A 26,911-nucleotide genomic window follows, 5' to 3' on the forward strand; every position below is an offset into this window, starting at 1 on the left:
TCCCTTCTGTAAAAAGGGGGCATACCTGCCCTGGGAGGCCACGGCCAGCCAGGGGAGCCTGGTGTAGAAGTGCAGAGCAAACTGGAAAAGCAGATAGATTTATTTTCAGTCTCCCTTTTCCTGAGTCCTGCCTCTGCCACTCCCTGCTGCTCCCTCTGCTCTTAGGGGCCCAGACTTGGCCTCTGTATAGCTTCCTGAACTTTCCCAACGTCCTACAAGCGATGGTTATTTGCCTTCTTTAGAGATGAGGGAGCTGATACTCAGGGAGGTGCAGGTACCTGTCTGAGGCCACTTGGCTGAGACCAGACCTGCCCATCTGGCAGCAAGGCCTCCATCCTCTGTGCTCAGCCCAGAAATCTCTGGGAATCTCACAGTGGCCCTTCTGCTCCCCAACCCCCTGCATCTAGGTGGCTGTGACGGACCTACAGGTGGGCTGTCACTGTGCTTTCCAGGGGCCACCTAGGCTGGAGACCTGGGGGTTATTGTATGAGAGAGGACAAGAGCCCAGAAAGGATGGCATTTCAGTGTGGGGGGGGGGACACAGTTATGTGGGCTCATAACAGTTCTGCAAGGGGGACAGGGCTTAGTAGGAGACGGGGCTCAGAGGAGAGTGGGAGCGCAGTGAGGAGATGGAGGAATTGATGGTGCAAGGCGCTGGGCTGAGGGAGGCCCACCCACACACCCGCACTCCCACCTCTCCACCTAGCAGAGCAGGGGAGGTATCCAAGGGAAAGGCAGTTGCTGGAGGCTGGGGAGGAGGGCAGACCAAACCAGGGGGAGGCGGGGTTACAGCTTCCCCCCCCCACCCCCCCACCCCGACCCCGCAGGGGCTGGACCCAAACAAACCCAGCCTCCTCCTCCACTCTGCCTCCCCCCCCCCTTGCTGTCCCAGCCAGAGATTGGAGGAAAACCAAAGGAGGGAGAAATAGGGCGGGGGTGGGGGTCAGGACAGACAGAGAAGGAGCAAAGGACCAGGAAACACAGGCACTTGGAGAGGGGTGAGTTTGAGTTTGAGCCGAGCCTGCCTGGAAAGGTGGCTGCTGTCTGTCCAGTGTGGCCCAAGAAGCATTGCCCAGTGCATGCGGAACCTAACATCGACTTGTCCCTGCTGTGGCTCGCCAGTTGCTGTCCTCGGGATCCCCAGGACAGGTTCGATTCCTTCCTCCTGCTAAACTCCAAGTCCTGAGGTTGAATTAGAGTCTGGAACTCACTGTACCCCAGCAGTCATGGGACCTAGGATAGGTAAGTCCAGGCGAGGTGAAGAAGGCGTGGGAAGTGGGGGCTGGGCATGCTGGGGAGGAGGGGCGCACAGGTCTCTGCACAGAGTGAGGTGGCGCTAGAGCCCCGTGAAGGTGCAGGGTGCTCCGAATGAATGAAGTGATGGCCCAGGGAGCTGGAAGGGACACCAGCTGGAGGAAACCCAAACAGACCGCTTGACCAGACAGAGGGCGGGGAGGAGGCTGGAAGGGTAGGGTCTAGAAGCCTCCAGAAGCCCAACCTGGAGCAGGACAAGGTATACTAGGGGCAAGGGAGATGTTTCTGGAGCTGAGTGCCTGACCCAGCCTACCTCAAGCAGCAAGGAAGGACGGAAAAGAAACAAAGGGTCTTTAGCCTCTAGCCTTTAGATCCCCAGCTGGTCTCCCTGCAGAACTCACCTCTGGCCTCCTTCCCAGCTGCCTTTGCCCTGGTGTGTTAGGCTCACACCCACTCAGGCAAGGGTGGACTTGTTCCCAGGAGCTCCACAGTGAGGGCTGCAGGGGAGTTCCAGGAGACAGACCCAGCCAAGGGGCAGCCCAGGGACTCCAGGTGGACGCAGCCACAGCGTGGGGACCATGGCATGGCAGAAAGAGTGGGGTGGACGCTTCCTCACGGAGAAAAGAGAATGAGGTCACATGGAGGGGGTGGCTTGTGAGGGTGGCTGGGCCACTGACTCACCAACTTCGCTGTCAGATTTGGCTCGGTATGGATGGGAGGGTTGGGGACCTGGAAGGTGGGAACTACCAGACACTGATTGTCCTGCACCTGCTCCCAGCCTCCAGCCCAACCCCGTGACTGTTTTTCTGGCCTCTGAACGGCTCAGCTCTGGAATATTCTCTAGGTGCCCCCTGACCTGCCACACATGTAGCGGGAGGCTGATCCCACATCCACCCACTGGGCTTCCAGAGCCACCTCTAGCTATATTTTCTGAGCCCCACCTGAGCTGTGGCCAGGGTCGCCATGCCCTCTGAAAGATGAGGGAGAATACAGGGCCTGGAGCCTGGAAAGAATCCTGGGCCCAGCTGACCAGACAGAGAAGGGCCTGCTGTCCCCCGCCCTGGTCAGACAGAAGGAGGGAGGGTCAGATGTGTCCCCACCCAGCTGGCCTTGTGCCCTTAGGCAACATGCCGAGCTTCCCTGTCTGTGCAGAGAAGGGCTGAAGAACATAATCTTCCTGCGCTGTTCCCACGGTGTGAGCCAGAGAACCCCCTTTCCCACCTCTGCACCCTTGCTCGGGAAGGGCCCTGGTCACATCCCATTCTGGTGAAATTTGCCTTGTTTCCCATTCTTCCAAGCACCAACTCCTCCAGGAAGCCTCCCAGGTTGACTCTCTCAGGGGAGGTAGCATTCGCCAGTCAACATCCATATGCTCCATGACCCTCTCTGTGAGGTTCTTCCTTCCTGGCTCCCAGCATTGCTGCTGGTACTCTCTGCAGCCCATCTGTGTTGAAATGTGAGCTGTCCCAGGGCAGAGAGTGGAACGAGGGAAAGAACCAGCAGCGCTATGTTCAAATCCCAGCTCTGCATTATATGTGGGTTTTTGTTGTTGTTTATTTTGTTTCTTTTTTGATATTAGGGATTGAACCCAGGGGCACATTACCACATAGCTGCATCCCCAGTCTCTTTTATTTTTCATTTTGAGACAGTCTCACCAAGTTGCTTAGGGCCTCGATAAGTTGCTGAGGCTGGCCTTGGACTCACGATCCTCCTGCCTCAGCCTCCTGAGTTGCAGGGATTACAGGTGTGTGCCACCACATCTGGCTAATGATTGGAGAATGAACAGGACTGAGGGGGGTTATTCACTCCCAGGCTGCACTGAGCCTTGCCTATTGGATCTTAGGCAGCTGAGAGCCAGATGTGAGCTGGCCTAGACTCATCAAAGGGTAACAGGCATTCAGTGCCCAGTCTCTTTCTGTGACTTGGTTTTTCCATGGGTGCATGGACGGGGAATGGAAGGTGGTGGCCAAATGGTCACTTGGCTCCTTTTTTTGCTATAAACTTGGTCTCTGGAGGGAGCAGTGGCAGAGGCCTCTCCACAGTTGCAGGGCTAGGTCTTCCCATCAGTGTTGGGGACTTGGCTATCTCCCCGGTGCTGGCCTGGGCCTTAGCTGCTGCCCCTCACACACTGCAGCCTAGCACCTAAGTGCTAATGCCTGATATGATGGAGAGCAATGCCCACCTCAGCACAGCAGGAGCTCCCTGGGAGCTGGGTCCTGCTTCATCCATTCCCGGGGTCCCTGAGCCCAGCTTAGGGCTGGGCAGAGATAGCGTGGTGGGAAAGTGCAGTTCATAAACTGTCCTCCGCCTCTCCATGACCCATCCCTCCCTCCAGGCTTCTTTGAAGACCTGAAGCCTGCACTGAGCCAGGCTCCTTGATGATGAAGGAGACCCAGGATGAAATCAGACAGGGATCTGTCCCCCCAGGGGCTCCCAGGGGGGACCAGAGAGTCAGACACACATCCCATGGATAACAAAACCAAGGTTTGAAACAGGGAGGAAGTTGGCCAGCCCAGAGGAAGGCCCAATCCATGACAGTGTGGGTTGGGGGTTGGGGAGAACTCCAGGAGAGTGGGCGTCAATGGGGGCTTGACAGGATGCATGTTCCAGGGGTCAGAGGCATTGATAGACCTGTTTGTGGGGTGCAGTTGGAGTAGGGGAGGTCCCTGGCGATATCTCAAAACATTAAGCTGAAGCTGATAGGGCCCCATCATATACCAAGTTAGATACATGGATTTTGTCATTCTATAGCAATCGGGAACTATAGATAGTAGGCGAGGAAGGCAGTGGCCATGCTTCAGTGGCACAGGGAATTTGTGTCTTGGGGACACTCATAAGCCCACTATTGTGGACAGCACTTTTATGAGTACAGAGCACTCTCATGTCCATCTTACAAATGGAGAAGCCAAGGCCAGGAAGAGCCCATTTACCTGTCCCAAGTCAGGCAGCTAGTCAGTGGCAGAACCAGAGCTCATACTGGAGCCTCCCACTGGAGCCAGGGCCCTCTCTGGCCCTCTCCTTGCCTTCTTTCTTGATGAGTCTAGATCTTAATCTCCCATGTGTCCAGGTTGTGCCTGGTGGACACAGGCCTGAGGGGCCAAGATCTTCAGATCTTGGAGTCAGCAGTGTTCAAATAGGTATCTGGATGACCTTGTGCCTTACCCAGGATGGAACCTCCTGACATGAAGTGAGGTTGAGAAATATGGCCCTTAAGGAGATACAGACACAGAAGCCTGGATCACAGGGAGGGAGAGACAGAATGGCCTTGGGTCATTAGCTGCCTGTTTCTGAGCCTCATATCGTGTTCTCTCTCTCTCTCTCTCTCTCTCTCTCTCCTACCTCAGTGTAACTTACACAGTCAAGGAACTGAACTCAGAATCCACCCCTCAGGAAGCCTTAGGACACCCCGGGCTTATAGGTATTGCACCATACGAGCCTTATCTCTTTGTTTGAGGCCTAAGGAAATTGGCCTGGGTTCTCTGAGGGGTCAGGACTCACCCTCCCCCACAGGCCCTGCTCCCTATTTTTAAGGTCATCATGGGTCTAGATGGGGTAGCTGGAGACAGAACTGGGAACAGAAAGTCCCAACACAGGGTCTGTGACCCAGCTCGGAAACCACCAGAAAGTGTCTGGCCAGACAGATCTCCCTAAAGAAGCAACAACTGGACCTCAAGCATGTCGCTGTCCTCCCAAATGACCACCCAAGGGTCCTGCCAGAAGGAATTCCCCCAGAACAACAGCCAAGCCCAGCGCCTGCTCAGGGACCCCCCTTCCTGCCTTTGACTATTTCCCCTCCACAGTGCCGGGCCGGGTCAAACTGGAAACTGGAGCCCTGAGGCCCCGCTGCCCATGCCCACCCTGTGAGCACTTGGGCAGCCCCTGCCTCTAGCCCAGGCTCCGGTCTTCTCGTTTCCCTCATGTTTAGCTCAGCTCAACAATGAGCTCTTCAGCTGGGCCAGGCCTTGAAAGATAAGTGGTTTGCTGGAGAGGAAGGACATTCCAGGCTAAGGGTACGGCATGTGCAGAGGCTTAGAAGTGGGGAGGAACATGATGGATTTGGGGAATGGTGAGGATCTATTGGGACCAGAAGATAATGTTCTCTCAGGGCAGGGAGAGGAGTCATGTGTAGTTCCCAGTAGCCTCGATCTTGAGACCAGGGAGTCTGGACGCCACATTGCAGGTGAGCAGGGAAAAGGCAAGGGAGCCCGCCATCGTTGAGGGTCTGAGGACAGCTGTGTGCCAGGCCTGGGACATTTTCCCTCTGTCCTAACCAATCCTCAGTGAGACATGCATGCTCTCAAGAGAAGAAAATGGGACTTAGAGAAGATTAAATAAGCTGCCCAGGGTCAAAAAGCTACAATATGGCAGAATAAATATTTGGATCCAAAGTCTTCTGACCCAGAGAGTTTCAACAGAGATCTAACATAATCCATCAGGACAGGTGGAGAGGACAGTCCCAGCCCTGGGGGAGCTTACCACCGAATCAAGCAGATAAGAGAAAGACATAAATAGCAAGAGAAGGACCAACTGCAGCCGTGGTAAGTGGCCTGGGAGAAGTGTGCTATGGAGGGAGGAGACAGCTGACCTGGGCCACAGAACTAGGCAGAGGATGGCAGATGAGGGACCCCGGGCAACTTAGGAGGTAGGGCTCAAGGCAAGGGTTAGCCACAAGAAAACTGGCCTTGCCACTCTACAACTCTGGAGAGAGGTGTCTGCCACCATCCTGAGGGGTGGATTGCCCGCCATTTGCTGCTGGGAATATTCATGCTTCTGAGTGCAGGCTGTGGGCACGTTAGTGCTAGAGGCTGGTGGCTTTTAGTGACAGTGTCCCCCTCCTCTGCACCTGGAACATGAGTGCAGGGTGGGTACCTCCTTCCATTCCATTCTCCATCACTGGAGCCATGGCAAGGGTTTCTCCCTCTCACTGGGCAAGTTTGGCCACTGTGGCTTCTGTTACCTTTATCCACCCATGCCTCCTAGACCCCCAGAGCTCTGTCTCCAGCCCACGTCCTCTCTCCTGGAGTCACGGCCTCCTGGGCATCTCCCAGGAGGGAGGCCAAACACACCATGTCCAAAGCCAAGCACACCACCATCCTATGAACCTGTCTTTCACCAACGGTTGGCCCAGACAGAAAGCTGTGCCTCTCTCCAGCCTCACATCACTGCCCGGTCCCTCTCCTCCTCAGCTCCGGCCCCCGCTCTACCTCAGTGTTCCACCTTGCCACTCTTTGTCCCCTGAGCAATCTTTACCCTTTCATACTTCTGCCCTTTTCTCTGATGTTTTTCCCTCCAGGAAGCCTTACAAACCCTTCCTGTCCAGGCCAGGGCTCTCTGCTGTTTCCATAATAGCCTTCGCTTACCTAGAGTCACGGCACTGAGCACTGGCACTGGTGCCTTTGGATGTCCCCATCCCTCAGCTCACACACCAGGAGCTCCCCAAGGCTAGTGACTGGACTTTCTGACTCTGGGGCTCCAGGGCCTGTCAGTGTGTGTAGAAGGAATTTTCACTTCACTTTGAGGACCAGCTAAGTGCCAGCTCTGTCCCTAATGTGGTGACCCTGGGCAGGTTATGGGTCTCTTTGGCCCATTTCCTCCCCCTTCAAAATGGTTAGCTTGGTCCTAGATTCCTGTCCAGGAATGTCCCCAGTGACACTGGGACATCGGACAGGGAAGCCCGGAGGTGAGGAGAGCAGGGGAAGCCAGTGGCGATCGCCCCCAGCCAGGCTCCCGCAGGGTGAATTGTTACCGTGGACCAGCTGAGGGTCATCACATGGGAGTGTGGACTGTGTTGCCAGAACTGCTGATCTTTCAAGAAAAATACCCCTAATCTGGAGTTTTGTGTGAAATTTCCTGATTTTTAAATCTGGCAACTAAAAATGGCTCAGTGAGCCAGCATTGTGCAAGTTCCAGCCCCCACCAGCAGACCGAAGGCCAAATGTGTCTTCAGTCAGGACAACTGCAGAAATGATGGTCCCCGTGCACTGCTGCACGGCCCGGCTGGACTGTCCTGGTGTTGTTTTCTGCCTCCAAGGGTTCCTGAGCCGGCGTGGGAGGGGCAGTGTGGGGAGAGGCCTTTCTCTGTGTACAGGAAAATTAGGAAAAAACAAAGAAGTCCTGGAATGCAGTTGGTGAGGACTGGGAAGGGACCGGGGTGGAGTCAGGGTGGGGACACAGATGGCGGGGGAAGGGACAAGGAGCCAGCCTGCAGAAGGAGGTTTTCCAGAGGGGGCTGTGCTGTGTCCAGGACCAGGAGGAGGTGAGAGAGCAGAGCAGGGGTGAGTCTCCCCACAGGAAGGAAAATAAGCTATTCTGAGTTCTGGTGGTCAGGCCTGCAAACAAACGCTCTGGGTGAGTTTGGGGCAAAAACTGACCAGGCTGGTACTTGTGTGAGGCACCTTGGAGTTGACCTAGAGCGGCCCTCACGCAGCATGAGAGATGAGCCTCATTATTCCCGTCTTACAGGATCGGAGAGGTCTATAGCTAGCCCAGGGCACACCGCTGCTGAGTGGTCCTAAGTCTCGCTATCTGTGAGAGGAGACAGGCTGGAACATTCTGCACAGTGGCCTAAGTCTGCCCTCCAGAGGCTGACCCGGGGTTGTCCTCAGGACATGTGGACCCTCGGGCGCCTTCTTGGCATTTCTAGGAACCTGTTGCCATATTTCTCCTGAGTTTCCAATCCAGGGCTGAGCTGTGAATCCGGGACTGCCATCATAGTACGGGCCTCTGGACTGGAGGCCACGTGTCTCTCTTGCCATTCTCTGCCTCAGCGCTTTCCTGACAGTGTTCCCTCAGGCTGTGGGAAGAGCACTGACACTCAGTGAGTTGACTGAGAAGCTAAAAGATGGACTGGGGGATGACAGGCCATCCCCATGCAATGGCCTTTGACAGTTCACAAGAGGGCAGCTGGACCAGAGTAAGGAATGACCACCTAGGGATTACCTTTAGATCTGTTCTAAGGCCACACATGCAGCCACCATCCTGCCATTGGGGGCCCAGGAGTCAGACAGATCTGCCTTCCAGTCCAGGCTTTGCCATTTATACCCGCCCTGGGACCCTGGACAAGCCGCTTCCTCCCTGAACCTGTTTGCTCAACTGCGTCATGGAGTCCTGGCAGCACCCTCAGTAGACTGGCAGGAGGATGGGCCCGTGTGCCCAGCCCTCCTTGGACATGGTGATCCTGGGCCTACAGCAGTCCCTGCTTCTGCTGAGCTCAAGATGCTTGGACAAACTCCGCCACCTGGTCTACGGTTCAGAGACCGCACTCTGTAGGGGTGAAGGGCAGCTGAAGAGTGCTGTCCCAGCTGGGCTTCCATGATGCCCTCCCCCTCCCCCAGCCTCTGCAGTTGAACTCTCGCCTGCTTCTCCAGTTCTCCATGTAGCAGTGCTTGTTGCTGCCACAAAGCAAGTCTGGGAGCTGGGGGAGGGGGAGCGTTGTGGCAGAAGGACAGACAGCCGACAGAAGGACTGGCCGCCTGATAGGGAAAGGAGCAACATTTAGTGAACACCAACATTCATCCTGTCGTTGCTGGCTCTCCAGGCCTGACCAGCACAACCTGTCCACGTGGCAAAGTGTATTGCTGACAGCACTACGGGCTCCACCACGGCGGTGAGGAAGGTGGGTGTTTATGAAGAAAGACAAATTGTGTTCTGAAGCCTTTCAGTGCAGGATAGAAGGTGGGGGTGATCAGGACGGGATCAGCGTTGGAAACTACGGCAAGGAGAAGATTTGCGGAAGGGACTCAAAGGCCAGCAGTTTACGGATGGGTTCTCTTGATGAGTGGGTTGGGGACTTTCATGAAGTCCTCATAGTGAACAGTCCATCTGTCTGCTTGGGCCAGGAAGGCTGGGAAGAGAAACACGGGATGGCACCATCACGGCAATGTGGAGAGGAAGGTGTGGTTTCAGGGGACACAGGTGCCCAGGTCAACCGCCAGGTAGACCCTTTAGGCTCTCAGTGACTGCTGTGTGCCCGGGAGGAGGGCTCATAGTCATTGCATTGCAGATGAGGAATCCAAGGGGCTGCTGACCTAAGGCCACATGGTGGGGCTGCAGAGGGAGCACGGAGAGGAGGGGTCCAGGTCCTCAGACCTGTCAGTGACTGGGGCTTGGGCAAGAGAGAGAGAGCCAGTCCAGAGATGGACGATGGCGATGTTCGGATAGAAGAGTTCCCTTGGAGGAGGACACCATGAGCATCACTGGGTACGTGGAAGGGGACGGCTCCCATTGGACCATGTTACCTTAGGGGTGCTTGAAGATTTGTGAGGAACGGGGAGGGAAACAAGGCTCACCGTGTGCCAGGCAGGGAGCCAGGTGCCCTACCTACATCATCCCCTTGGTGCAGGGAAGGAATGATTTCTTGTCCTCCTCCACCACTAGATCCATGGCTGAGACAACGACAACAAAAAATAGATTAACCCAAGATCGATAAGAAGAAACGAGGCTGGGGGCAGTGAAGCTAGTTTACGTGTTTTCTCATACAACAGCTATTTCCTTAGATACTTAAGCAAGTCCCTCTATAGAGGGATGCAAATCGTTTTCCTAAAGTTGTTTCTAACAGTAAATAAAAGCAACTCATTTTCACATTAAAAAAGAGATAGATTAAAAGAAAAGCACATTTATTTAATATTATTTTGTTGTTGTTGTTACTGGGGATTGAACCCAGGAGCACTTTACCAGTGAGCTACATCCTTGGGCGTTTCGATTTCTTATTTTGAGACAGGGTCTCACTCAGATGCTGAGGCTGGCCTCAAACTTGTAATCCTCATGCCTCAGCCTCCTGAGTTGCTGGGATTATAGGTGTGCACCGTCATGCCCAGCTTATTTAATATAAATTGTACATGACGTGGGAGCCTTCAATAATGATGATCCAAAGAAACGGGGAAACCTGTATATTTTTAATGCAAAGTTTGATGAAGAGCTCTATAATTGTGGAGAAGTATGATCGGACAAAGGCTGTATGAGATAATAGTAATGAACTGAGGGGAATCTAGCAAACTTGTTTGTTTTAAGTCTTCTCTGTATCTTCAAAGATGAGGATGTGCCTTCTCTCTATATATAGGGAAGGTAGCTTTCAAATGAGGGTTTTATAACATACTTCAGAGGGGAAGGGTCAGTGACCTTCCTAGGTCTTATGTCTGCTGGAAGGGAGAAGGACAGGGTTTGGTGAGGCCCTTCTACTTCTGCTTTCTCAAATGCCAACATGCCATATTTGGGGGTAGCACATCCTAAACCCTCTTTGTAGATACAATCATCCTCTCCTTACAGGTGAGGTAACAGGCTGAGAAAGACAAGAGGTGTGTCAGGCTCACACAGAGCCCAGGGTGCTGGAGCAGGGATTCCAACACAGTCTGAGGACAGAAAGCCTATATACTCAGTTCCTCATTTCCCTGGAATTTGCTTTTTGCCTGTGGAGGAAGTAGAAAGAGGCAAAGTCCTGAGCTTCTCATCAGAGATCAGGCAGAGCCAAGGGGCCCTGCCTTCAGGCTGGTCTCTGAAACATTGTCCGGTATCACTGGACTCAGCTGGAAGGAAACATACAGACTCCTGCTCACAGGGGTGGCCGCACAGGAGGCCCTGGCCAGCCAGCTGCCTAGTAAATGAGATTTCCAGCTGGTAGATGCTGGGGGCCATCGCTGCTCTTAGAGTCCAGGACCTGGCCAGTGCTCTCTCCCTCATCCACAGGCTAAGGCTGTGGATCCTGTCCTCGGTAGCAGCCATATTGCTAGAGGGTAGAGGAATCCCAGGAAGACTTTGAGCTTTGGCAGAGAAGGTGAGGTGGAAGCTTCAGGGTGGTCACCTGACCTCCACTGTGCCCCAGGGGCCACATGTGCTGAGCTGGCCTGTCCCTCCCCCATCCATTCCTGAATTTCCTTCGAAGCAGGGGCTTCAGGTCAATGTCTTTGGCCCTCCCAGCATTGGCCTGGCCTCGGGGCTGCCTACGAGGTGGGGCAAGGCAGAGAAGAGGACTGTGCTTCCTTCTCTCAGCAAACCTGTTCAAGGGACATCAAGGGATGTTAAGCTTGAGCCCCTGGACAAGGGTCCACCAGCAGAATGGGGTTCCTCTGAGCTTGGGTATCCTCATTAGAAGCACAGACAATAAAGTCTGAGAGGCACAGACCCCTGGATTGGTTCATGGGCTGAAGCCTATGGCATAGAATCCAGATGGTGGCAGATGACAGGTCTCTGCTGGTGAGAGAAGCTGAGGCTCAGAAATGGTCCTCTCAGTCTCTGGGACATTGGCTTTGAACAGCCTTATCTCCTCTTGTCCTTCAGGTGCCCTCTGTAGAATCTCCCCACACTTCCCTTCCTGGGCCAACCCTCAGGCTCCTCCCAGCCAGGTGTTGGTTTTTCTTATTTCCTCCAAGTGTTTATGTCCAAAAGCAGAGCTCTTCCCCAGACACATGCGCTTCCATCTCCTCCCTCAAATTCCTCAAGCGGTTGGCACAGACAGTGCCCACCAGAGCTACACAAATGGCCAAGAGGCCCGTGAAAAGACGCTCACCATCAGTAGCCAAACCACACAGAAGACACCATGCCACTCCTACTAGATGGCTATCAGTGGAAGGACAGACAGTGACAAGTGTTAACAGAGGTATAGAAAAATTGGCACCATCATAGATTGCTGGCAGGAATGTAAAATGGGGCAGCCACTGTGGAAAACAGTTCTGTGGGTCCTCAAACAGTTCAACATAGAACTACCATACAACCCAGTGATTGCACTCCTAGTTATAGACCCAAGAGGACTGAACATGTATGTCACCGGAAATGTTGGTACATGAATCCTTATAATCTCTGAAACAACCCAGGTGTTCATCAACCGATTACTGAATAAACTGATTTATGCCCGCGACGGAGTACTATTCAGTCATAAAAAGGAATGAAGCACTGATACAAGTTATAACAGAGACCAACCTTGAAGACACTATGTTAAGAAGCCAGTCACAAAAGGCCACATGTTGTACAATTTCATTGTATTAAACATCAGAGCAGGCAAACCCATAGGGACAGAAAGTGGATTAGTAGTTGCTGGGTCTGTAGGTTGGGAGAAATGGGGAGCAGCTGCTAATGATATGGGGCTTCCTACTGGGGTAATAAAATGTTCTGCAATTAGATAGCATTGATGGTTGTGCAGCTTTGTGAATATAGTAAAAACCAGTGGAGTGTTAACTTCTGAAGAGTGGATTTTATGACATGGGAATTAAATCTCAATGTTTAAAAAGAGTCCTCGGGCTCCCAGGTACCTTGTGTGAGGGGCACAAAACCTGGTTCTGGGCCTCGGTAGCCCTCCCCAAGTTGGTCTTCCAAGGCTGGAGACCGGGTGGGAGGCAGTCCCTGGGGCCAGAGTGTCCTCAGGTCAGCTTCCAGGTTTCAGAAGCCTGTTGAATGAGGGGAAGCTGCTGCCTGCTGTGGGAGGGGCGGGAAACAATGCAGGGCCCTCCTGCAGGAAGTGGAGACTCCGAGGGGAGGGTGGGAGGCCTGGGCTGCCAGGAGAGGCAGGTGGTCTCCATCTAAACGGCCAGGCTGTCTCCCAAGACTGGACTTCCGGGCTCCCCATGAAGAGTCGAGTCAGGAGAGCCTAGGGGTGCCTCTGAGGGCCATCTGGCTGCTCTCAGTGTGAGAATGGGATGCTGACATGGTTGCCATAGTTACCATGGGAGGAAAGTCAACAAGAGCAATGGAGCCCAAGGGGCCAAGACAGCTCTGCCTTCTGAGTCATCGTCCCACTTGGTCTCTGTTTGTCCAGAAGGGGGTTAAATGGGATGAGCTCTGATGGTCCTTTCAGCACTGACCAGGTTTAATGGCATGATCCAGGGAGTGGACTGGTTAGCTCTGACCACATGCAGGGTGGGACCATGGAGGGGGGTTGGTATCTGTTCCAAAATACACCCAAGCCTTTATTCCCTGACTCTGAGCCAAGCCTTGACCCCACACTTGACCCCAGACCCCTGGTCCTGGACTGAGCCAGACCCACCCAAGCCCAGATTCAGCCTGCAAGAAGACAGACAGAGTGCCTTAGCTGGAAGCCCAAGGTGGCTGAGACCCTGTGGCTCATCCTGCGATGCGACAGGGCCACTGCTCAAGGGCGTGCTGTGCGCAGAGCTCTGCAGCCTCTCCTCAGAAGGGAGGTTTATGCTGGGAACAGTGAGGGTGTAGAGGAGATGGTCCTCAGTGAGATCTGGCTCACAACACATGGCACACGCCCCCTCTTAGGAAGGTCCCTTCCAGCACTAGGAGCCAGGGAGGCTGAGAGTGCTCTGGTTCTCAGATTCCCACCAACCTCCAAAGTCCCTTCCCCCTGAAACTGAGGTCAGGGCCATTCTCTGGAATTTCATCTCACCCCCTGGCTGTTGTCCCACAGGGCCAGCAGGCGAGGGGCCCCAGATGCCAGACAAGGACAGCAAGGCCACCATGGACACAGAAGACACATATGGAGGCAAAGCCAGCTCAGAGCCTCAGAACTTGAGACCTCGTGTGTTTCACAGCATCAAGGTACCTCTCTGGCCAGGCGGGGCCGGGCCTCCAGCCCTGCAGGTTGGGCTGTGTAATGAGGCCAGTTTCTGCCTTCCTCTGTTTCCTCACCTGGAGGGCCCTTAGTTGTGAGGATCTAGGGGACAATTTCTGAAAACACTTTTTAGCTTGGATTTGGGTTCATAGACAGTGTCCAGAACATGTCCTTTCCTACCAGCGATGAAAGAGGGGTTGTCCTGTGGACAGTGGAGGACCAGGACACTCGCCTCCTGTTTCTCTAGAGAAACGAAGTGCCCAAGGAGGCCTGGCTCCACAAGGGTGGCACTAATCATCCAGCATCACTGTCACTGACACCTACTGGGTGTCAGACCCTGTGCCAGGTGGTATTCGTGCATGATTTTTCGTTTTTGGAATCCCAGGGTGCTCTACCATTGAGCTATTTCCTCTGGCCCTTTTATTTTTTATTTTGAGAGAGACTCACTAAGTTGCTCAGGCTGACCTTGAACTTGCTATCTTCCTGCCTCAGCCTTCCTGAGTAGCCAGGATTATAGGTGTGCACCACCACATGCGGCTTGAAGTGAATAGATTAAGCTCTGACATAAATACTCTATTTTTTAATTCTTTGAAGCAAGTTTTCTTGGGAATTCTGCCAGTTTTTTAGCAGGAGGAGCACAGACAGACCAGGATGTTTAGGGTGGGGTAGGATCGGGTGGCTTGGGGATTCAGTGTGTGTGGGTGGTCGCCAGTGCAGTAGCTCTAGGGAGAACTGAGTAACAGTGGGGTGGGAAAGGAGATGGGCCAATTTGGGAGAGTTTACAGGAAAGGGGCAGGGTGGTAAAACAGGGAGGAAGGTCCAGGTCGGTGTGAGCGGATCTCTAAGGGTCAAGAGGGCCCCCACCATTCCCGGCCCTGTGGAGACTCCACTCTGAGTCACATGGATCTCTGGTAGCCCTTAGACCCCAGGACAGTTTGTGTAGTTTTGAGGCCTATGTGAGACGCCTTGGGCTATTCTAATAACTAACTAAGTACCCCCCACTCCCACCCCACCCCCACCTGCACATTCCCTCCCCACCCTGACACATCCACTTCCGTCTCTGTCTCCTTTCTCTTCTCTCTCCCTCCCTTTCTGTCCACCTGGGTGTGGCCTCCTCTGACTCTGGTTCCCCCATCCCTACCCCTTCATTCATCCTCTCCCGTCCTCATCCTCCTCTGTTCCATCCCTCTGTCTCCCCGCCACCTCCTGTCTCTGATTGTATCCTCCGCTGTCTCCCGGTCCCTCCACCCGTGGCCATCTCTGTGTTCCTCCTGCAGTTCTTCGTCCTGTGCCACAGCCTGCTGCAGCTGGCACAGCTCATGATCTCCGGCTACCTCAAGAGCTCCATCTCCACGGTAGAGAAGCGCTTTGGCCTCTCCAGCCAGACCTCGGGGCTGCTGGCCGCCTTCAACGAGGTATTGGCCCTGGCCCAGCCACAGGGGTGGACCCCAAAGGAGGCTCACACCCCTAGATTCCACCAACCTCCTCTATTACTACTCTTTCCTTCCCAGGCCTAGGGCAGCCCCCCAACACTGCCCTCCCTGAAACCCTCCTTAGCTTTCCCCTCCCACTTTGTCCTGGCCCAGAAACTGGCCAGCCATAGTGCAGACAGAGCAGGCCCCTCCTGCCCCCAACCGTCATCCTGTTTGCAGCTGTTCTCTAAGACCCTGCAGCCTTGCCCTTAGGAGCACTTGGCTGGAGGGCACCAGATGTTTTAGAGCGAGGCAGGGTCCCCAACCCATCCACTCATCTTTGGCCTCCTTTACTTTCTCAGACACCTAGCTATTGGCTGTCCCAAGAAGGAATTCGAGAAAGTCACTTCTATTGTCTCCAGAGAGGCTTTCGTTACAGCCAGGGAACTCTCTGACCTTGGAGTGTGGCAGGGTGATGCCTTGGAGGAGTGTCTGTCCTCAGAGTTGTCCTGGGAGCAGCAGACAGGCCTCTGCCTGCAGCCCACAGCCAGACAGGAGGAGTGGATAGCTGCTCTGGTGGATTAGGAGATCAGATTCCAGCTGTGCCCAGCCCTCCACCCCAACAGATGTTTCACCCTCAGAGAAGGAATCAGTCTCTTTCCGCCCCTCCCCTGCAGATTTCTGTGAAATTCCCTCCCTTAGGTACTGTGTCATATTCCTCCGGACCTAAAGCCTTCCAGCTGCAGTGTCCCAGAATGTGCCTCAGCACCCCACCCCCAAATCTCAGAAGGGAAAGGCAGTTCATCCATAAAATGGACAATGACCGTCCTTCCCAGGGCCAGTTCCACCAACAACCTGTGCTGATATGGCCCCACTCCCCTGCCCCCCGGACCCTGGAGCTTGCCCACAGTCACTGGCCAGGAAGTGGGGGGGCAAAGGTACACCTTCCCTTGCAATCTCACAGATCCTTTCTAAAATATATTTATTTGTTTGTTTGTTCATTTATGCAGTACTAAGGATTGAACCCAGATTGTTTTACCACTGAAATACAGCTCCAGCCCTTGTAATTTTTATTTTAGGGCAGGGTCTTGTTAAGTTGCCCATGCAAGTTCATAATTCATAATTCATTCAAATTCATAATCCTCCTGCCTCAGCCTCCTGAGTCACTGGGATTACAGGCGTGAGCCCACACACCTGGCCACAAGTCCCCTCTAGCATAGCACCCTACGATTGTGATTTAAAGGTTGGAAATTCCAAGCCTTAATTCTCTGGCTTCAGACTTTCTCTGTTGAGTCTCTCATTCATGAAGTCCTGAAGCTCAAAATCAAAAATTTTTCTCCACTGCCCATTCTCCTCCGTGTTCCTAAATGAAATTGATCTTCTAGTTTTGTGCTCATTTCTCTTCCTTAAAGGGGCAGCGAGATCCTTCCTAGGAGGACCCAGAATCTATGTTTATAAGAGAGATCAAAATAATGCTTATTCATCCAGCCAGTCCATTACACAGATAGGAACATGGAGGTGCAGGCCCTTGCCTCTGGGTCTGGTGCTCCACTCTGATGGGTCACCTCATCCCTTTGCAGGTGGGGAACACAGCCTTGATTGTGTTTGTGAGCTACTTCGGCAGCCGAGTGCACCGGCCCCGTATGATTGGCTGTGGGGCTGTCCTGGTGGCCCTGGCAGGCCTGCTGATGACTCTCCCGCACTTCATCTCGGAGCCGTACCGCTATGACCACAGCAGCCCTGGTAAGAGCCGGAGGGGCAGGGCAGGAGACCAACATGAGGCATGACAGTCCTGTGCACCAGGGCCCATCTGCAGGCTCATGTTAGGCAAGATGGGTCCCCACTTCCCAGTCCTCTCCATCCACCCCCACTGTCTCCCCAGGCCTGGGTGGGTGTCTCTGGCAGGCCTGGGGAGGGAAGCAGGGGGTAGCCCCAGGGTAAAGGGGTGAACCCTTGCAGGCCTTTCTTGGTCAGGGCGGGCTCATACCCCTGTAACTTATTTGAGGTAGGGGCCAATTTACCATGCAGCCTACTTTAGGGCCTGGCATATTGTTGGTGCTCAGAAATACTTGTAGAAATTAACAGTATCCCACAGCAGCTCCTCTCCACTGGACACCAGTCTAAGCACTTTCTGTGTATTCGTGCATTTGATCCCCACAAGACAGTGGTGAAAGAAAGAAGGAATGAGTGAGAGAACAAATAAGAAAATGAAAGAGTTTAAGTCAGGAATAGCGGCACCTTGTTCAACCCAGTGGGATTTTGTTGTGGGCTTCCTTAACAGACAGACACCTGTCTCTTAGAGAACCACCAAAGCAGCTGAGCATTCGCTCCATCCCTTCCCACTCTCCGGCTCACCGCCTGCTCATCCACCTATCCACCCTCCTGCTCATCTACTTGCGCATCCATCCTCCCACCTACCCACAAACCCAGCCACCCAGCCAACCAGAAGTGCCCGTAATAGAACTTCCGTGCTGCCTACTCTGGGGGACTCAGTCCTTGCCCCCAGCGAGCTCCCAGTCCTGGGAAAGAGACAGACAAATATAAAGCCCAATGTGTCAGTTGTGTGGGGAGAGAGACACAGGGATGCAGGGAGGCCAGGGAGGGAGCCATGCCCTTGCCAAGCATCAGGAAGTTCCCCAGGGCAGGAGAGCTGTCGGAGAACACCCGTCCTCCCTTGCCTCCCTAGCAGCCCTCACCTCTGGAGCTGCTAAGCCCAGGGATGAGAAGATGAAGCAGACATGCCCCAGTTCAGTGCGGGTTGGGGTCAGCGTGGACGATTCTGCTACAAGGTCCAGAGCCCAGCACCTTAGGAGACGTTGGGAGGGAGCCATTAGAAGTCTAGGTTGAGGAAAGACATTCCCAGCTGGAGGGAGCTGCCAGGAGGTGGGCTGTGGCTGCCCTGGAGAAAAGGTGGGCATTGCAGGAGGAGGGCGGGACGTGGGCAGGGCCAGAGAAGTGGGGAATTAGAGTGCACCTGAAGCATGTGGGTGGTTATCCAGGCCTGATGGACAGTTACCTATAGGACTTCTTGGAAGGCTGAAAAATAATACTTCCATGCATTTCTTTGCTGAGAATTTCCACTTTAACACAGCTTTTCTGTGCAGGGTCACGCAGTTGGCTGAACAAGTGGGCGAGACTCATGATCTCTGAGCCCCCTTCCTGTTGGAACACTCCTGCTACTTCATTCATCCTTCCACCTTCCTCTAGTATTTATGTTGCTCAGTATTATGTGGCAGGCCATCTGTGAGCCACTGGAGACTCAGGGGTGGGAAAGGCAAATACAATCTTTAGAATAATCACCATTATCTAATGTCCAGTAGACGCCGGGGAGGGGGGCACCACTCTCCCCGAGAGGCAGGTGTCATCATTATTTCTTCACCAGTGAGGACACTGAGGTTCAGAGAAGAGAAGCTCCCTGGCCCACAGCTAGTCAACTGTGCCCAGAGCCCTGCTCTGAACTCCCGAATTATTCTGCTTTTGAGTCCTTCATCTCTAGAGAATCAGTTCTAGGAGATCCATTTCAGAGGTGAGGAGCAGAGGGATCTCATCCACGTCACACAGCAAGGCCGGGGCAGCCTCTGATAGAGGCCTGGATCCATGGCTCTTTCCAGTTTGAGGGAGTGGCCCTTGGAGTCCTGGATCCCACAAAAGGAAGTCTGCAGAGAGAGGGCCATATTTATACCAAAAAACCTGAGATAATAATAGTGTGAAGATCTCCTCAAGTTTGCTCACCAAATATTGGTGAGCTACAGGGAACAGGCATCTGGTACTAAATTAAGAACTTGTCCTTTCCTGCACTCCGCATCTGTGTCCTGAGCTGACAGTGCTCCCTCCCCAGAATGAGTGACAAGGGCACTGCCTTCCCTGCCTGGCCCTGTCAGAAGCCCTGGTCTGGCCCCTCACACTTCATGATCCACTGTTCCAAACTTCTCATTCTACTGACACGGAGTCCTCACGCGGCTCAGGGTTTTGCCTGTACCGTGACCTGTCCCTGGAACACTGCCCTTCCCTCTCTTTTTGGAAAATCCTGTTTGTTTGTTCTTCTGGACTTAAAAACTCTACCTCTTTTGACCTCTTCACCCCACCATTGCATGGCTCTTCCAGATGCCTCTGCTTACAAAGTTGACACAGGGCAGTTTGAGGTCAGGGGCTCTGAAGTCAGAGCACCAGGGGTCCTGTCCTTCCTCTGACCCTTGCTGATTGCTGTCTGAGCTTCAGTTTCCTCGTGTGTGAAATGGGGTACTGAGCGCACCTGTACCCTAGGTTTGCCAGGGGATCAAATGATTGGTATAAAGTGCCTACAACAGTGATTTGCGAAAGTCTGGTAAGTGCTCTTGTCTTAGCTGTGATCCCATTTTTATTCTTTCTCAGAGGATATGTCACAGGACTCTGAGGCTTCCCTATGCCTGCCCATGACCTCAGCCCCGGCCCCCACTCCCTCCAATGACAGCTGTTCCAGCTACACAGAGGCCCAGCACCTCAGCGTGGTGGGGATCATGTTCATAGCTCAGACCCTGCTTGGCGTGGGTGGAGTGCCCATTCAGCCCTTCGGCATCTCCTACATCGATGACTTTGCCCACCACAGCAACTCGCCCCTCTACCTTGGTGAGGACCCACCAACTCCTTGGGCTCTGAGGGTCAGGCCAATATCAGGTAGGAGAAAGAGAGGCCTGGGGTGGGGGCTGGGTGTTGAGTCCCTGACCTCCACCCCATCAGGCCAGTAAAGGTCCAGAGAAGCCCTGGAGAGTCCCCAGCTCTGAGAGTGGGAGTGGGCACTTCTTGCCCACTGAGGACTAGACAGGCCCCGACCTGCTGAGGAAAGCCAGAGCCAGAAGGTCCTAACCTAGGCTTTGTGTTGCAGGGATCCTCTTTGCAGTGACCATGATGGGGCCAGGCATGGCCTATGGGCTGGGCAGCCTCATGCTTCGCCTTTATGTGGACATTGACCGGATGCCAGAAGGTGAGTCTTAGGCATGAACATTTGTCCCCAGGAGTATACAGATGCTAGCTCACTGACTGCTGGTTGTATAGTTGACAGTACTGCCTCCTCAGAATGAGTGACAAGGGCACTGCCTTATGGGGGACCTAAGTTCAAACCCAGCCGCACCACTGACCTGTTACCCTCTCTGAGCTTCTGCCTCCTCATCCTTGAGGTCGTCTCTGTCCTATCTCCCAAGGCTGCAACCAGAATCCAGTGAGGTAGTGAAGAGAAACTGTAAAGTGCCATCTAATGAGAGCTGTGCTCGCTGTCACAAGCCTTCACCTTGTCACCTGCCCATCCACCTCCAGGCCACCACCCTGGCCCACTATTGCTGTGGACAAGGAGGAGAACTGGCTCTCTTGGCCTGTGGGGAGCTCCCACATTTAATGGGGTACAAGTTTCAGGCAGAATAGAGAGGACAACGAAAGAATGAGCAGGACTCAGTGACTCATGTGTCACTTTGAGGGGGACAATGCCGGGGGGCCTTAGGGAACCTTTTAGCTCTGATCACCTCAGAGTCTGAGAAATTGCTGGGGGCACCATTTGGGAAACAGTAGTCTCTGATCCAGCTAGAGGTCAGAGTGCACCAAGGATTGGGGCTCTAGCTTGGTCTGAGGTGGCAAGAGGGACGGGTGTTGGGGTTGCCACAGCTCTGGAGCTCTGGGGCAGGGAGGGGATAGAAGGGTATTCCTGTTAGAGCATGTCACTGTGGCTTCTCATGGCCCTGCTTGTCACACCAGCAGCTATGAGCTTCAGGTTGGCCTTCTGCCTACTGCTGCTCAGAAGTTCTCTACCTCCCCTGGAGATTTTCCAGCAGGTCCTAGAAGCCCTGGGTGACATGCACATGGCTGGTTGGATTTTCTCTAGCTCTTATCCATGGGTGCCTCAGCAAGGACGGATCTGGGGATCTCTACAGCAGTCACTAGGATCAGTCATGCCCTGCCTCCCTTTCTTCTAGCCCCAAAGCCAGACCTGGGCTCTGGTTGCAACCCCTCTCCTCCCTGGGAGTCAGGGGTTACCTAGGTTTGCCAGATACACCTCTGCTCTGGAGGAAGAGGATGTGTTTTCTGACAGTGTGTGCATTCATCCTGGAAGACGAGGCAGCTCCACTGGCAGATGACACATTTCTGTGGACTGACATGCCACTTCCCAAGTCCCTCTTTCTTTATGGGGGATTTCATAAGGTGGGAGGATTTTGCCTGCTTCAGGCACAGACTGATGCTGTGAGCGGGGGAGTTGAGGAGCTGTGCGTGTGAACTCGCCTCAGCCTGGCACCAAGGCAAGGCAGATAACAAGCAATGAACAAACCAAGTCCTGTGAATGCAAAAGCCACAGCTCTCCCAGACTGCTGGGTGCCAACTGGGTGCCCTGGCCCCTGCCCAGGAGCCGCTGAAGGCGAAGCACCTGGGGAAACAGCTGCACAACTGGTGGTTGCTGTTATCATGCATTTGCAGTTTTATAAATATCTGCAGATGCTGTGGATATTGAAGGGGGAGGTCCCCAACTCAGCCTGGGTTTAAAAAGTCCCAGGGCAGATTTGTGCACTGCAGCCAGCAGGTACATCAGGGATAATCCAATCCTAATTAAGCCTGGTGGGGAATCAAAACCATCCAGGGAACTTGTTAAAGGTGCACATTCCTCGGTCACCTTCCACCCCCCACCCCACTTCTTGGTCATTCCAAGTAGGACTTCTGGGAAGCCAAGTAGTTTTGACCAGCAGCCCCGGAATTTCATGTAGGCCTGAGTCCCAACCATTATTTAATATATTAATAATCAAAAAAGTAATGGTAATAGGAAGAGAAGGAAAAAGAAGAGGAGGAGCAAATATTTATATAATATATCTACTTTTCTAAGTACATGTATTTTTGGTAGATTTTTAAAAAAATTTAATTAAATTTTTCTTTTAGTTTTACATGTATTAGTTTCCATAATTCTCCAACAACCCTATGATAGGAAACAAAAAAGCTATTATCCTCAGCACTCCCCCTAAAACTACTAATATCTGTATGTCACCACAGGAAGAAACTGAGGCTCAAAGAAGTGAAATAACTTGCCCAAGGTCATAAGTAGTAATGGAATCCAGACCCAGTAATCCATTTCCAAAGTCCATGATCTTGACCACTGCACAGAAGAAGTGAAGAAGCTAAGGCCCATAAAGGGTCAAGGACTTGCCCAAGGTCACACAGGACATAATGGCAGAATCAAGACCAGGAGGCAGGTCTCCTGACTCTGAGCTGGCACTGACTTATTTCTCAAAAGCCAGACCCAGGGTGGTGACCTAGATGTGTCAGACCACCTGACCCCGATGTCTCCATGGTCTTCTCTTACAGGTGGTATCAACCTGACCTCAAAAGACCCCCGATGGGTGGGTGCCTGGTGGCTGGGCTTCCTCATCTCTGCTGGCATGGTGGCACTGGCTGCCAGCCCCTACTTCTTCTTCCCCAGGGAGATGCCTAAGGAGACGCATGAGCTTAGGTGCCGGCGAAAGTTCTTGGCAGATGCATCGTCACCTGTCAGCAAGGTAAGCCCCTGTGTCCCTGTCCTAGCCTAGGCTCCACCCTCCACTTATGTGTCTTCCTCTATAGCAGTGAACGTCCTCCCTCCGGGGCCCTGTGTGTCAAGCTTACCAAGATCCTTTCTGTCGGGGCACCTCCCCAGCCCCACAGCCAGTGCCATCAGCTCCTTCCATGGCTGAGGAGCTCTAGGCCCAGAGCTGGAAGTGACTTACCCAGGATCCAAGTTGGCAAGGGAGTGCCCAGGCCTGCCTGAGTCCACGTCTTTCTGAGCTGTTCACTTAGTTTTGTAAATTCTGAATGTTCTGTAGGAAGGCTAAGGACTGCCGGGCACAGAGGATGGGTCTGGGAGGATTTCCTGGAAGAGGAAGGACCTGAGCTGGATGTGAAGGATGGGTGGAAGCCCAGAAATGAGAGGGGCAGCCATTTAGGTGGAGGACAGAGAGGTTGGCTATAGAAGTGAACCTGACCTCTTTGGGGATAGTGAAGGGGACAAATGTGCACTGAGTGCCTCTTCTGGGCCAGGATCCAGACTGGACATTGGAGGTCAGTACACGGTCTCTACCCTTAAAGCGGGCATAATATGGCAAGGAGAAGACTCCTGGGTGAGGACTAGCAGTGGGCAGGATGCACAGGGACAGCCACCAAATGTCCTGCTGAGCTCTCAGAGCGGGTGGGCTTCTCAGAGGCCTAACTAGGTGCAGGGATTTGCCTAAGGTCACAAAGCTGGCTGAGAGGCAGGACACTGCGAGCCTTGGAGGGGAGAGACCATCCTGAGCCAGGGGACTCCACGTTTTCTAGTAACTCACAAAAAACACAAGGTATAAAAGACAATAAGTTGACTCCAAATGAAAAAGAAAATGACAGAAGGAGGAGGAGGAGAAAGAAATGCTTTTTTCTTTTCTTTGCAATCCTGGGTTTCTTTGCAGTGCCAAGACGTTGAGCGTCTAGGCCAGCTCTCTACCACTGACCTACACCCCCAGCCCTTTTCGTTTTATTTATTTTTTCAGTACTGGGAAATCAACTAAGGGGATGTGACCACTAAGCTAGACCTTTCGCCCTTTTTATATTACTTTGAGTCAGGGTCTCACTAAGGTTGTCTAAGGTGGCCTTGAACTTGTAATCCTCCAGCCTTAGGCTCCTGAGTTGCTGGGATTACAGGAATGTGTCACCATGCCCAGCAAAAGAAATGCTTTTTAAAAGTTTAATTTTATGTCACTAATGTCAACTTTACCAATTCTTCTTTAACAATCACACTACATGTCGTTACATCCTGAAAATTTATGCAATAGATTTCCTCTTTTCCCAAGCATAGAAAGCAGTTGTTGAAAAATCACAATCATAAATTAAGTGAGCTACTTGTTGCTAAGTAATTCTAATTTTGAAGGGCGATTTTAAAAATCCTGTTGGATATTTTGCAGCAAGGAGAGTTCTGGTTCACGTGGCAAGTCGGCTGCTGCATGGGCCTCCTTAGAGCAAGGAAGGTTGGGCCAGGATGAAGGCCGGAAGTGTCTCTGCCTGGGGAGGCTGGGGTTTGAACCCAAGCCTGCCTGGCTCCTGGCCCAGCTGCCCCACAGAACCTTCCCATCCCACACAGGCTGGAGCAGAGGGTGTGGACACGGACCCAAGAAAACAGGCTGGAACAGCCAGCAGGGGCCAGAACAGTTTTTACTGGTGGCTTCAGGGGCAGCAGGTAGCCTGGAAGAAGTATAAGCAGGGAGTCCTCTGGTCCATCTCGGGTGCTGGGTAGATAGAGGGCTGTGGAGGACCAGGGGTGTGTGGAGGTCAGGTGGTGGGTGAGCAGCTGCGCAGTGGAGCAGGCAGGGAGCAGCGCTTTGGTAGTGAGGGGATGGGGCTGGATCCACGTGCTGCCTGGGAGTGGGACTGCCCAGATGTGGGTGCCGCTGTGCTGTGGAGGCCCCAGAGAGTGAGGCGTGGACTGGGTGCACTGTCTCAGAGACAGAAGCAGGTGTGGGGAAGGACCAGTTTCAGGGGAAGAAGACAACTGGGGACTTCACATTCTCCTTCCCGGTTCTGCCTAGCTCAGGGCCAAAGTTTGGAGGAAATGGAAATTGGGGAGGAGTTCCCAGAAGTGAGCGTGATCACAGAGGAGGATAAGAGGCTGGGTTGCTTGTGTCAGATACTCTTGAGTTGGAGCCTAAATTTGAAAGAGAACACCAGTGGGCCATGGGGTAGATAGGTGGAAGAAGCAAGGGGGCTGCCTGTGTGAGGCTGGGTCACATGTCAGCAGTACGACCTTGAGCAACAAGCCACTTCCCAGTCTACACTGGTGTGTGAGGTGCCTGGAGCAACACTCCCTGTGCCTCAGATTCCGAGAATGTGCCAGTCCTGAGTCGGAGCTGCTGCGATTCCCAGAGTTGGGTTTTGAGAGCTGCGTGTGATGATGCTTTGAAACCCCGGCTCTCTGGCTCCCCAGCTCCCCGGCTGTGAACCTGTCTGGCTGTCTGCATTTATTCTGTCAGCACATCAGGGATGGGAATGGGGAGGGTAGGGGGTGAGAGGTTCTTAAAAAAGAACTGAAGGCCGAGAACATGATGATCTGCTTCCAGCAGCTCTCAGGCAATAAATATTGATGTGGGAGGAATCGTTCCTTGGCCTCCTTGAGGCTGTTTGCAGCCTGGTCGGGCTGTTTGCAGTAGCGCTGGGGGCCTGACCCACTAGGGCCACTGATGGGGAGGTGCATGGAGTGGGAGGATAGCCCCAAAGAGCAGAATTGGCTGCCATAAAATCCAGGTCCCCAGAAAGGAACATATATCTTCTGTAGGGAGAAGGAATGGGCAAGGGGAGAAAAAATTTCACTTGGAAATTCCTTCAACATCCCTTCCTAAGCTTAAGGTTCAGGGCCCCCTGTGTCCTTAGATGTAAATGCAGTTTTTAAAGGTATCCAGGAGATGGTGGTATATAAGGATTCTGTGACCCAGAGAGGGTCTCTGGCCTCAGTCTCCCAATCTGTATCCTGGGCAGTAGATTTTTCAAGGTCTGGTGGCTCTGACAGGTTCAATACTGTCTCCTCTGAGCATTTTTATAGGGAATTTGAGGGGTGACTCCTACACTCCCTGCCTCGAGGAGCTCTGTCGTAGTGAAGGAAGGATGGGTGCAGAGAAATCAGGAATGCCGAAGTGCCAGCTCAGGTTTCTCCAGTGGCTGTGGCTATGACAGTGGTTCTTTGCCTAGGGGTAGGGCTCTGCAGAGTCTGTGGAACAAGATGGTCTCTTAGGGGCTCCAAGTTTTCTGTTCCCACGTGTGCCTGGGGTGGTGGTGTCCCTATTCAGCCAGTGCTCCTCCTCTGAGAACCTGCCCCTGGAGCTGGGCCAGGGGCCAGGAGGGGGCCAGCCAGCTGCTCCCATTCTGTGAAGGATCCCAGCCTTGCTTGGCCTGTGAGCATCACTGGATTCCATGACTTTCTCTTGGGTCATCTTTACCAGGAGTTTATGTGTCTGTTAGTTCTGGGAAACCTCTGAGAGTCTGGGATTCTAAAACCATTCAGATTTGAAGTTCTGTGTTTCTAATAGTTGGAGATTCACAGGTACTTGGGTTTCAGTATTCTGAGGTTCTGTACTGGAAATAGAATGATCAGGAATGGGGACAGGAGCCCGAGGTGGTGAAGGTTCTTAAAACACAAGACTTAGAGCTTTTCTATTAGGATCTGCCCACATTCTTCTGGGACTTTCATGTTCCTACTGCAGCCTTTGCAGGCCCTCCTGTCCCCTGAGCAGGTCCCCTCCCAGGCCAGCCTGGGGCCCTCTGTGTCCTTCCCACCCCTGGTAGTCCAGATTGTGTCTCCACCCTCACCCCACTGCTCTCTAAGGTCAATAGACTTGAGAGATGATCCAGTTTGGTGGCCCCTGCACCTGTCTGTATGAGGCCAGGTTCTGGCCCCAAAAGGGTAAGAGGCTCCCCTTCACCTAGCCCCCCCATACAGCTTCCTCATACACCAGGGATGGAGCCCTTTTTTTGGGGGGGGTCTGCTTATGTGGTTTTCAAACCACTCAAAACTTCACCATAAAGAAAATGAAGAGGGATGTCCCCAAGCAGAGCTAAGAGCCTTCTACTCTCTTACACACACACACACACACACACACACACACACACACTATGGCAGTTTTTTCCCCCTGTGCTGGGGCTTCACACTCATGCTAGGCAAGAGCTTTACCACTCAGCTGCACCTCCAGCCCACTACACCAGTCTTTAGAATGAGATTTCAATTAGGGAAAGCATTCTATTACTA

General features: G+C 53.2%; 1 protein-coding gene across 9 annotated transcripts in view; it reads left to right on the forward strand.

The window, feature by feature from the left end:
• Positions 1-985: 985 nt before the first annotated feature.
• The window catches only part of Slco2b1 (solute carrier organic anion transporter family member 2B1), a 50,836-nt gene continuing 24,910 nt past the window's right edge, over positions 986-26,911 (forward strand). The window contains exons 1-8 of one of the 9 annotated variants that reach the window (XM_071616491.1): positions 7,575-7,602; positions 8,792-8,869; positions 13,613-13,743; positions 15,034-15,171; positions 16,749-16,911; positions 19,540-19,773; positions 20,030-20,128; positions 22,480-22,670. In XM_071616491.1, the coding sequence (XP_071472592.1) occupies positions 13,636-13,743; positions 15,034-15,171; positions 16,749-16,911; positions 19,540-19,773; positions 20,030-20,128; positions 22,480-22,670 (933 nt within the window). In that variant the 5' untranslated portion in view covers positions 7,575-7,602; positions 8,792-8,869; positions 13,613-13,635. The other 8 variants (XM_071616486.1, XM_027942694.2, XM_071616494.1 and 5 more) reach the window with 8 other exon arrangements.

Source organism: Marmota flaviventris, chromosome 9 (genome assembly GCF_047511675.1).
Source record: "Marmota flaviventris isolate mMarFla1 chromosome 9, mMarFla1.hap1, whole genome shotgun sequence".
NCBI classification, from domain to species: domain Eukaryota; kingdom Metazoa; phylum Chordata; class Mammalia; order Rodentia; family Sciuridae; genus Marmota; species Marmota flaviventris.